This window comes from Dasypus novemcinctus, chromosome 19, assembly GCF_030445035.2.
Source record: "Dasypus novemcinctus isolate mDasNov1 chromosome 19, mDasNov1.1.hap2, whole genome shotgun sequence".
Taxonomy (NCBI): domain Eukaryota; kingdom Metazoa; phylum Chordata; class Mammalia; order Cingulata; family Dasypodidae; genus Dasypus; species Dasypus novemcinctus.
In genome coordinates, this window is record NC_080691.1 from 72348814 (window position 1) to 72361410 (window position 12597).

At 43.4% G+C, this 12597-nt stretch overlaps 1 protein-coding gene across 1 annotated transcript in view; it reads left to right on the plus strand.

Annotated features, from left to right (window-relative positions):
* The window catches only part of MUC16 (mucin 16, cell surface associated), a 102587-nt gene that overhangs the window by 28860 nt on the left and 61130 nt on the right, over positions 1 to 12597 (plus strand). Inside the window, exons 7-8 of the mRNA XM_012519078.3 lie at positions 3508 to 3615; positions 7640 to 10723. Coding sequence (XP_012374532.3) covers positions 3508 to 3615; positions 7640 to 10723 — 3192 coding nt within the window. The remainder of the gene's footprint in view (positions 1 to 3507; positions 3616 to 7639; positions 10724 to 12597) is intronic.

Below are 12597 nucleotides of genomic sequence, written 5' to 3' on the forward strand. Positions count from 1 at the left end.
TTTGTTGTGTCATCTTGCTGGCATCAGCTCTTCATGTGTGTGATGCTATTCCTGGGCAGGCCGCACCTTTTTTCACACTGGGCAGCTCTCCTTATGGGGTGCACTTCTTGCACGTGGGGCTCCCTATGCAGGGGACTCCCCTGTGTGGCATGGCACTCCTTGTGTGCATCAGCACTGTGCATGGGCCAGCTCATCACATTGGTCAGGAGGCCCTGGGTTTGAACCTTGGACCTCCCATGTAGTAGGTGGATGCCCTATCCATTGGGCCAAATCCACTTCCCTGTATCTTCCTCCTTGACTCCTGGCCTGAGGGAGACCAGTACCTCCCATAAGATCATTACAGCCACAAAGACAAGCACTTTCCTTTCCTGTATGTCCACTTTTGTTACTACTGAGGTCCGTAAGACTGATGACATCTCTTCTAGCAGGACATCCATTCCAGGCTCTTCTTGTCCACATTGTCACCATCTATTTCCATAGGAACCATCATCATCCCTTCTACCTCCCTTCTCATGACAGAATCTGCAGGAATGACATTGACCACCTAAACAGATCTTCATGGGGCTACATCTTTGGGTCCGCTTATGTTGAGCATATTAACCAAAGCCTCTTGGGTAGGTATATATCTGGCTGTGACTCAGGGTTTTGCACACTCAGAAATGACTACTCTCATGAACAGAAATTCAGGGGATGTGTCATAGATGGGCCTTCCCTCTCTGAAAAAAATCGGTTCTCCTTTCCTGGCACCTATCCCTGCTATGACTTCTCTGTCCCCTGTTTTCTCCACATTACAAGGCAGTAGTCCCTCCTCTCCTCTTCCTGTGAACTAATTTCTTACCTACAATTTAGTAAAGATCCAAAATGTGGTGCTAAGTCACCCCCAAATCTGAATATCACCCCAGTTGAAATATTGATCATCTCTGAAACTACCCCTTATACAGAGACAATTCAATCTTCCACAGACACAGCCATGACAACTTGGGTGGGTCCAGTAGTTCTGGACATGAATGTCGTTCCTCTTTCCTGACCTATTCAGAGCCATCCAGAGCCACCTATCCGATCTGTATAGCCTTTAGTTTACAGAACACTGTTTCCACCTCAGTGCCTTCCTCTTAAGACACCACAGGGATTCCCAGCCATGCTCTCATATAACCCCTGGAGTGATGAAGACTAGCATTCTTGGACACAGACTCAGTCACCCCAGCAAACATTCTTTCATCTCCTGTGTCCATACATCTTTTTCAGAGTTCCAAGACAGAGGTCAAGATGACAGCTCCTCTGTCAAAATATCAATCACCAACCAGGCTCTATCATTGCAGCACACTGAAATTCCAGGGGAAACAGTCATTTACTTTTGTGCTTCTCACTCTGGTACAGGATTTGGTGGAGTAACATTTTTTCCCCCAGAATCTAGCCTTATAGTATCTGTATTAGAAAATACTCATTACCTGAGTACAGATATGCCATCCTTAGTTAATACTACTCCAGCTGGCACGTTCATGCCTTCTCTATCAGAAGCTATGGTTTCCTTTGGCATAACTGGAATTCCAGGTACCAGTTCAGCTATCTTTTCATCTAGTTCATCCTATAAGACAGAATCCAGTCCTGGGGCTGCTACTATCTCTCCCATTGCAGAGAGCCTACTTTAATCACCTTCATCCTGTTCCCATCTTTATCCTTTACTACCAATTACTCTTCAAGGAGCCCAGCCCTCTTGAGATGACTTCCTCATCAGCTACCCCATTTATAATGGATATCAGTCTTGGGGCAGAGAGTAACAGTGAAGGACACTTCATGATGGTCAGTATTTTGGAAATTTGGACCCAGCCAGTCAGGATATCTATATAACCCCTTGAGGGTACCACAGTAATAAAAAATGTTCACTTGAGAATATTGACAAGTGTTTTTCAAGCTCTTCCACAGTCAACACAGTTGACAAGGACTCACAGTTCCTATATACCAATTCTTTGGGGCTAATAGCAAATGGCTCCTTTACTGAGAGTTAAAATGTAGCCAATTAGGAATTTATTTCTGCACCAGATTTTATTTCAGCAAATATTTGTTTTTCTATCCTCTGTTCCAGGCACTGGGCTAGGTATAGGGGAAAAATAATAAGTAAGAAGTCATTGAATAATTACAGTACTATGATACTAATACTGCTACTAATGATGTTGAGATGGCAATGATATTCATAACAACAATGAATGCTTATATATCACTCACTCTGTCCAAAAACTTTTGAAATAGGTACTATTATAAGCCCATTCTACAGATGAGGAAATTGAGGTACAGAGAATTTAAGTAATTTGCTTAAGGCCACACAGTTTGTGAGTGACAGAGCTAGGATAAGAACTCAGAGTATTTGGTATTAAGAATCCATGCTCTTAATCATTAGGCTAAACAGGAATGGCCAGATAGGTAGGAACAAAAGCAAGAGTTTGGCATCATAGTAGCTACAGGATTTCAGGAAGGAGTAATGGTCACTTATTTGAAATGCTACAGTGTATCCAAGTTGAACTGAGAGGAGAAATGTTCTTTGACAGCATGGGCATCCTTGAGGTTTTTAGTGAAGAGAGTATCAATGATGTGGAGTGGACTAGGACAATAGCTAAAATACTACATAAATACAAGGGGAGTCTCTCCCTTTCACTTGAGCATATATTGCGAACATAGAGTCAAAAGCAGGGAAAGGTGAAATAAAGGTGAGTGGGAAAATATCTGAGGATGCAGGAGAGACCAGGGACCTTGGAGGAGAAACCTCACTTCCATGAGATTGGTAGATGAGGGAAGGAACTCTTGTGGATTCCAGTCCTCTGCAAGGATCTAATTTGGTCCCAATTTTTATTCTGTACTCAACTCCAGAGAGGTTCTCTAACTACTGTAGCACCTGCTTCACCAGACAATGTTTATAAGAAAGGATATCTTGATTCTCCCTCAAACTAATTTTAACAATTTACAGTAAAGTTTGATACATTGATGGTTATTGACCCATGTCCTAAAATGTAGCCTCATAGTTGAGTCACAGATATTTAATAAGCAAGTGGTGAGTGGAATGGTAAGAATGTGAAAGTGTGACTGACTGAATGGGAAAAAGGAAGAAAGGAGAGATGAATAAATGGGAGGAAGGGAAGATGGATGGATATAAGGAATGATAGATCAAAAAGATGAAAGGGAACATCAGAGTAAAGTTTGAAGGAAAGTAGGAGGAAAGAAGTTTGGATATAAAGATTGAAGAAAAGAGGGTGAATGGAAGAAATAAGAGGAAGTGAGGAAGGAAGGAAGGGAGAGAGGGAGGGAGGGAGGAAGGAAAGAGAAGGAGGAAGGGAGGGAGAAGTTAGGATGGATAGATGGACTTACGGGTGGGTATAGCCACTTATGGCATTTAGCCCTGGCTCAAGTTCATAAAGATGGGCTTAAGTAGAGTTATATTGAGTAGTCAATTAATTGGATGGCTTTAGACACTGTTCTCCTTAGTTACCCATGTTTCTTCCCCACCCTTACCTGCAGAGACTGATGACATCGTGGAGTCCATCACAAAGATATCCAATGCACCAGTGCAGGGAGGTGCCACAGGGCCTGTTAGTACCTTTCTGTCCTCTGTAACACCAGCTAGAGGTAGGTGCAACTTTGCTTACTTCCCACTAATCCCACTTGTGGCCTTTTCTCCCATTCCAGAAAGATGAAGTGTTTGTTTCTTTTAGACAGAATTGTGAGTAGGCTGCCATGGGCTTCCTGACCTGAGCCTAATCTTTGCTCAATGGATACCAGGTGGATGTTAGTATTTTCCTTTCCCTCATGACATGCTGAGTGAGTTTAGCTAAAGGTCGGATATTTCATCTTCACAAATTCAACCCAATTTAACTTAATTCTGAAAGTGCTTATTAATAGCTTACTATGTGTTAGAGGCTAAGCTGTGAAATGAGGGCATTAAAATGAAAATATTTTGGTTTTGCAACCATAAAGCTCTCAGTCCTATAGGGGAGTCAGCAAAAGAACAAAATAATTAAGATGCAACTTTGAAAGTAAGTAATGAAGATATATTTGAACCACAGAGGGAAAAATCCATGGATGAGGAAGTATTTGAATAAGGTTTTAAAAGAATGATGAATTTACCAGGAAAACAGAAGGAATTAAAGATGGCACTCTAGGTGGAAGGAGAGTGGTGTGAAAAGGCAGAGAAGGGTCAAAGAATGGAAATATCTGGGGAGGAACAAGTAATTCATTTTTTTAAAAGGGTGAAATATAAAGAGGAAGGGTGGAAGATGAAATTGGAGAGGTGAGTCAAAATAACATTCAAAAAAATCTTCGAAACCTCACTGATGCTTAAATATCTTTCAACAAAAAGACAAAATTTATGGTCAGAACATTTTTTTTTTTAAAGATTTATTTTATTTAATTCCCCACTCCCCACCCCCCGCCCCCGCCCCCGGTTGTCTGTTCTCTCTATTTGCTGCATCTTGTTTCTTTGTCTGCTTCTGTTGTCATAGGCATGGGAAGTGTGGGCGGCACCATTCCTGGGCAGGCTGCACTTTCTTTCGCACTGGGCGGCTCTCCTTATGGGGTGCACTCCTTGCGCGCTGGGCTCCCCTACGCCGGGGACACCCCTGCGTGGCGCGGCACTCCTTGCACGGATCAGCACTGCGCATGGGCCAGCTCCACACGGGTCAGGGAGGCCTGGGGTTTGAACCGTGGACCTCCCATGTGGTAGACAGACGCCCTAACCACTGGGCCAAGTCCGTTTCCCTGGTCAGAATATTTTGACAAGCCTTTTCATCCTTCTTAGAGAGTCAAAACATATTAAAGATATCTTATTGTAAAGAAATTTGTTTAGCTTTATGCAACCCAGGATTTTACACAATTATTTGACTATATAATTTTTTCCTCTGAAAGTCATCTAACATTTCACAGAATTCTTGTGTGTTCTGCATGAGAGTTTAATTGTTGTAATGTCATAGCAAGAGGGCCACCTCACTTAGTGGCCAAAAGGTCAAATTTTCCATACCTGTACAATTATTCTCAAGGAGTTGACCAGAATATTTTACCAGCAAACTTTGAAAGCTTTTGCAAGACACAGGCTAATTGGCCTTGAACAGAGTAACCCTCTTTCAGATTGTTAATCCAATCCTGTGACCAATGTATCTTAATTTGGATTTCCCAGAGGATTTGAGAGCAAGTAGTTTATCTTGGATTGGAGTGATTACAGGAAGTGCTCGTAGAGACAGAAGAGAGGCAGAAGGAAGCCAATGCAGAGTGCATTCATCAGCAGGTCACGGCTAAAGGCAACAAAGTATCAATTCCACTGGGGACCTCTGGGGGACTGTGGAGACCACATCAGAGCTGTCTTATTCAAGAGGCAAGGTGGCTAGGGTATTTATCATCCAACTTCCTGCCATCATTGGTAGGGGGCTGTTGCTGCTGGAGGTGATAATCCTGGCACTTCTAGGCTCCCCTAAACTTGGGGTGAGGGAAAGGCCTCAAGTGTGGAATCACAGGGCCTGCCGTGGACACCACTGACCTGTACTGGAAAGGTGAGTGCTAACAGCACATGAGTGGGACATAAACAGAGTCTGTTAAGTCAGGCCACTGGAAAGTGGATCAAGTAATGGAAACGGCAAAGTTTATGAAGGATATTCAAGGAGTATTAATTGGATCCTTACAGTCTAGAGAAGGTGCTCTCCCTTCATCACTGTTGATGTCTCAAGCCAGATAATTCTTTGTTGTTGGGGGCTATTCTGCACATTGAAGTCTGCTTAGCAGCATCTCTGGCCTCTAAACATTGGATGCTAGTGTTTACCCTAGACACAGTTGTGACAACCATAAATGTCTTCCAACATTGCTGAGTACCCCCTAGGGGCAAAACTGCCCTGGTTAAGAACCACCAAACTAGAGAGTTGCTTTGTATGACCCCTGGATGGGTGTTTTTTCCTCACTTCTTTCTATTTCTATCTTGGACCCAACAAATTTCTGAAATTCAGGTTGAGAGTTAATACAATGTAGGGGAATGGGTTTAGGACTCAGAAAACTAGGTTCAAAATTCCATGTTATCAGTAAGTAGATTTGGGACCTTGCAAAATTCTGGCCTCTGATCTCTTTTTCTCTTCTGGAAAGTGCAAAGAATAATAGTACATGTCATTCAGTGTTCCTGTGAGGAACAAGGAGATAAAACATGAAAGCTACTTTGCAATTCCTCATCTTTATCATTATTGTCAAATAAAGTATTTTAGAATGTCTACTCTCAAATATATCTTTTTTGGGTATTCTAGGCACTACAGGGATGTTGGTGTGTTTCACTCACAGGTTTGATCCACCATCAGAGTCACTTTGCCCCTCTCGCTCCACCAAGCTCCAGCAGACTTTCTGGTCTGTGTAGAGGGACCTCCAGGTGTTTCTTCCTCTTCTCTGGGAACCATTTTCTGAAGTCTTGGTCAGTAGCTGCTGTCTTAGCCAATGCCACTTTATGTCAAAGACTGTATCCCACTCTGCTTGGTCAGCTCTAGTATTGGACTAGTGTGGTTCTTGGTGAAGTCAATTCAGCAAAAGTTTATTTTATAGTAGAAGCAGTAGTAGTAACAATAGTAGTGGAAGTTAGTAGTATTAGTAACAGTAATAATAGGAGCAGCAGTAGGTAATAGTAGTGGTAACAGTAGTAATTAACACTGGTAATGGTAGGTAATAATAGAAATAGGAATGGCAGTAATAACAATTGTAATAGTAGTAGAAATAACATAGTCATGGTAGGTAGTAGCAGTAGGAGTAGTGACAGTAGTAGGAATGGTAGTAGCAATGTAGTAATAATAGTAGTAGTAATACGTAGTAGCAGTAGTGGTAGTAATAGGTAGTAGCAGTAGTAGTCATGTCTTATTGTGAGTCAGGAGACACATTGCTTGATGCAGTTTTATCAACCCTCTGAGATTTGTCACTGTACTTATCCCCACTTCATAGTTGAGAAAATGGAAGTCTAGTAAAGTTTGATAACTTAAAGGGCCACAGATCTATTTAGGAGAAGGGTCAGAATCCTGGTACAGGGATATCTTATTCCAGAGCCCAAGTTCTCAAGTACCATGAAACATGATTTCTCTCAAGACAGAGGAGACCCACCTATGTATACATCCATCCATGTATTCATTCAATAAATATTTGTTGAACACCTACTATATGCTAAGCAGTCAGACATTAATAGCTGTAACCAAGCAGACTGTGAGGGGTTGCATGGTGCATGTTCAGACAGTGTGATAAGGAAGTATTGGGAAGAAAAAGATGAATTCTGATGTCAATATGTAAAGGTGGATTTGAGCTTGGTTTTGAAGAAGGGCAGAATATAAGAAATCTTTTGGGGATGGGCATGTCAGGCAGAGAGAACAGTTTGAACAAAGTTTAGAGGCTAAAAAGTATAGAAAAGATTTTGAAATAGGGAGTGGTCTAGTATGATGAAGAGTTCATGGAGAATGTATAGCCCAAGATGAGGCAGGGAAGGTAGGTGGATGCCAATCACAATCCCTATTCCCATTCCAGAAACATCCAGGCACAGTGACCAAGAGACATTTCTCAACCTTACCTCATGTGGAGAAAAAGCAAGCTACTGCCAGTCCAGTAAGTGCTGGTCATTTGTCCATATTGTGTGTTCATTCCTCTTTCACAGGCCTACACCCAGGAGCAACAGAGAGGGCAGAGACCAGAGCCACAGCTCAGACAGTCACAGGTGGTGTGCTGACCCTGACATCCAAAGTCTCCACTCCCACTTCACGAAGGATGTCAGGTCAAACACTCAGCTCGAGCACAGCAAGAATGATCATCACAAGCAAAGGTGTTTCTCCCGATGTTCCAGAAATGACAGCCTCACTAGCCACCACACCCGAAGTAGAGGCCAGCACAGCCATTCCCAGGACAACCCCATCTGTTTTCAATAGTGAGCCAGCGATCACACTCTCACTAACCCATAGTTCTGTGGCAGAGACCAGTCTGCCTGTTCCAACTCTGTCTGCTTCCCATGGTGAGTCAGAGGCAACAACCTCATGGGTCACCCATTCTGCAGAGACCAACCCAACCTCAAATGCTCCCCATAGTGAATCAGACACCACACCCTCAATGGCCACTGGTCCTGGGGCAGAAGACAGTTCAGCTCCTCCAATTTCAGCAGTTTCACCTGGACTACCAGATATGGTGATCTCGCTGGTCACTAGCTCTGGGGAAAAGCATATTATGTCTACTCCAATCATGACTGATTCCCCAGGTCAATCAGGGAGTATAGCTTCAATGGCTACCCATCCTGGGACAGAAACCAGTTCAGTGGTTCCAACTTTGAGTGTCACCCCTAGTGTAATGGGGCTGGTGACTTCACTGGTCCCTAGTTCTGGGGCAGAGACAAGCCCCTCTGTCCAAATGTTGACCTCTTCTCCTGATGAGCCACAGACAACCATCTCATGGGTCACTCATCCTGCAGAGACTAGCCCAACTATTCCTAAGATGACCCCGAGTGTTTCCCGTAGTGGATTAGACACCACAACAGGCACCAGTCCTGGCACAGAAACCAGTTCAACTCTTCCAACTTCAACTGTCTCACCTGGTGAGCCTGGAGTGGTGAACTCACTCCTCACTAGTTCTGGAACAGAGACCAGTATGGTTATTTCAACACTGACTGATTCCCTGCCAGAGACCTCTGCTTCATTAGCTACCTATCAGACTACAGACAGTTCAGTTGTTCCACCTCTTACTGTTTCCCCTAGTGGGTCAAGGATTATGACCTCACTGGTCACTAGTTCTGAGAGAGAGACCAGTACAACTATTCCAATTCTGACTGCTTCCCTTGATGGATCAGAGACAAAAGCCTCATTAGCTACCAATATTGAAGCAGAAATGACATCAGCCATTCCAACGATGTCTGTTTCCCCTGGTGTACTGCAAATGGTGACCTCATTTGTCACTAGTTCTGAGACCATGACCACTATGGCTATTCCAACTGTGACTGATTCTCCAGGTCAACTAGAGACCATAGCTTCATTGGCCAATTCAGCAGTTCCAACTTTGACTGTCATGCCTGGTGTACTGGGGATGATCTCACTAGCTCCTAGTTCTGGGGCAGAAATCAGTCCAGCTGTCCAAACTTTGACTGCTTCTTCTGGTGAACCAGAAATCACAACCTCATGGGTCACCCATCCTGCAGAGACCAGCTTTACTGTTTCCAGGACAACCCCATATGTTTCCCATAGTGAAACAGAAACTACATCCTCAATGGCCACCAGTCCTGGGATAAAAGCCAGTTCAGCCATTCCAGCTCTGACTGTCTCACTTGGTGTACCCAATATGATGACCTCGATAGTCACTAGTTCTTGGGCAGAGAGTAGCCTGGCTCCTCCAACTCTGTCTGATTCCCCAGGACAACCAGGGACAACAGTTTTACCAGTCACCTATCCTGGGGCACAGACAAGTTCAACCATTCCTACAGTTTCCCCTGGTGTATCAGAAACTATGGTCTCTAGTTCTGGATCAGACAGCAGTACACTTTTTCCAACTCTGACTGATCACCTGCATGAACCGGAGACCACAGCTTCATTGACTACCTCTCCTAAGTCTGAAGACAATCCAGTTCCAACTCTAACTTCTTCACCTGGTGCCCTCCTTCTGGCAACCTCAGTGGTCACCAGTTTTGAGACAGAAACCATTCCTCTTATGACTGATACCCCACATGAATCAAAGACCACAGCCTCATTGATCATCCATCCTGGGACTGAGGATGGTTCAGTCATCCCATCAACTGCCTCGCCCAGGGCCCTGGATCTGGCAACCTCAGCAGTCACCAGTTTTGAGACAGAAACCAGTACAACTATTCCTACTATGACTGATACTCCACATGAACCAAAGACCACAGCCTCATTGACCATCCATCCTGGGACTGGGGACGGTTCTGTCATCCCATCACCTGCTTCTCCCAGGGCCTTGGATCTGGCAACCTCAGCGGTGACTGGTTCTGAGAGAGAGATCAATACAGCTGTTATTCCTACTATTACTGATTCCTCCCATGAACCAGAGAGCACAGTCTTATTGGCTACCCATCCCAGTGCAGAAGCAAGTACAAAGATTTATGCTTCAACTCTTTCTCCTCATTTATCAGAGACCACAACCTCTCTAGTCATCAGACCTGGGGTGGAGATTAGTACAGCTCTTCCAGCACAGACTGTTTCCCTTGGTGCAACAGAGACAACATCTTCTCTGTTCACCACACCTAGGATGCAGACCAGCAGAAATGATAGTGCTCCAACTGTCTCACCTGGAGTTTCTGTCAAAACAGCCTCAATCTCCACCCATCCTGGAACAGAGACCAGCACGACTGCTCCTTTGACTCATTTCCATGGTATACACGGGCAAGCCACTGCCCCTGCAACAGCAGGCAAGCCTAATGCTGCAGCCTCCTGGAGTACAGAGACCTCACCACTCGCAACCTCAATTGGACTCCCAGGGTTTTCCACGACTGTCACAAGGAACACTGTGACCTTGATACCGTCAGAGACCCCAACACCACCCACAACTAGTCATGGAAAAGGAACCAGTCCAACCACTATCCTGAAAACTACAACCACTGAGGCCACTCCTTTAGCTGCCACAAGTTCAGGACTTCCTGTGGCTGATACCACAGCCACCTCCCAAACCCTGGCCAGAAGGCCCTCTGCTCCTCTGCCCACACCTAGAATGTCTACCTCGTCTTCTGTGAGTGTGACTTCAGGAACAAGTAAGAATAATTTTATAATGTATTATTATTATGATCTCTTTTTCCCTCACTGAAAACAGTAAAATTACTCTGCCCAAACCGTTGAAAGCACATAAAAACTCAGACTTAAAAATCCCTGATAATCCCATCCACCACCCAGAGATAACCCTTTTGCTTCATACAAAAATACAGTTTTGTAACTTGTGAACGTTTTCCACATTACATAATATATTAACGGCTACATTTTCTTATATGTTTGGGTGACTCTCCAATCATTTTATTTGAAGTCATGGACAGCAAACTTCTTCTTAGGGGTCTGATAAATATTTTTGGCTTTGTAGGCCATGCAGTCTCTGTTAAGGCTACTTTTCTGAACCAGCGTGGTGCAACAGCAGCCAGAGGCAATATGTAAACAAATGGGCATGGCTCTGTTCCAATAAAACTATAAAAACACAGAGCATGCTCATGTTACTTTGCTAACTCCTCATTTAAACAATCCTCAGTGTAGATATTTATATTTCTCATTTAAAAAAAATAATCTAAACAACAGGGAGATGAACACCCTTATAACTAACTTCATTTTCTGATATGCACTGTTTGTGTGTTTGCCAAAGATTTCCCTTTATTAATATATTTGGTGCAGAATGAAATTAAACTTCTCAAAATTCAATTTAATATACTTATTAATAATAGTCATAGATAACTGTGCCACAACTTTCCTAAATATTTAACATATATTATTTCAATTAATCTCACCCATGTTCTATAAAGTGTAAATACTATAACCCCCATGACAGATAAGGAAACTGAAGATAATTGGGGTTAGCCTCACCTAGCTATTAAGTGGCAAGTTGGGATTTGAAGTCAGGTCTGTGACTATAAGGCACATATTCTTTACCTCTGCTAGCTTATCTCCCTTGAGAACTGATTTTTAAAATCCTTCTCCTACATGGGTGATTTCTAGGTGAGTGGAGCTCTTATTCAGTTAATAACTCATTCACATTAGTGAGGCAGGTGATACTGGCCAATAGGAAATGACTTAAAATTCACAGACTATTTTTCAGTTATCAAAATAACTAAAAGGGGCCAGAATGTTCAGGGCAGAGGGAAAGGATGTACAAATAGTCTAGGATAGGAGGGAGGAAGTATGATAGGTAGAAGAATTGGTGGAGGAACAAGCCTATCAGAGCAAAGACATGACCAATAGTGTGTGGGAAATGGACTGGAGGTGCCTCAGTTCTTTCTTTCATTAGTGGTATTCCCCAAACTGTTTTGGTGTTATTGTTTGTTTTGAGTTTTGAATACAGAATATACAAAAAACTGCTATAATCCAGCTGTTTTGAACTCCCTATTCTCTCAAGGAACCTGTGTGCTCCACTCACTGCTAACAATATAGATAGTAGATTGGAAAATGTCAAGTTAATCCCCCCAAATGTGTGCCTCACTTGACCATTCAGGGGCAAGGAATGCAAGACTAGATTTTCTGATTTCTTTGACACATATTTATTGGTTTCCCTTGTCTTCCTTGCCTTGTGACAGGATTAGTAGACTCATATGAATCTGTCAGTGATATCCCCAGAGTTTAAGAGCTGGAGGGAGCAGATGAGAAGTACAGGGGACTGAGGAATATTCTCACTCAGCCCCAGGTTGACCCCCATGGGCAGATACATCGTGTCCCACAAACTGTCTTCATTCTGTGCTATTCCACAACACAGTTCTCTGGTAGGATTCTTTATCTCAGCTCTTGTGACCACCACCTTGTACCATGGTGACTCCAAGCCCTTTTTTTATTCCACAGGCTTCTTCCATGTCATGCAACTGATCCATCTTTGATTTAAGTAGGGTCAATGAGAAAGGTAGAAGGAGAATCATATTTCTGGAAGCATTAGCAAGTC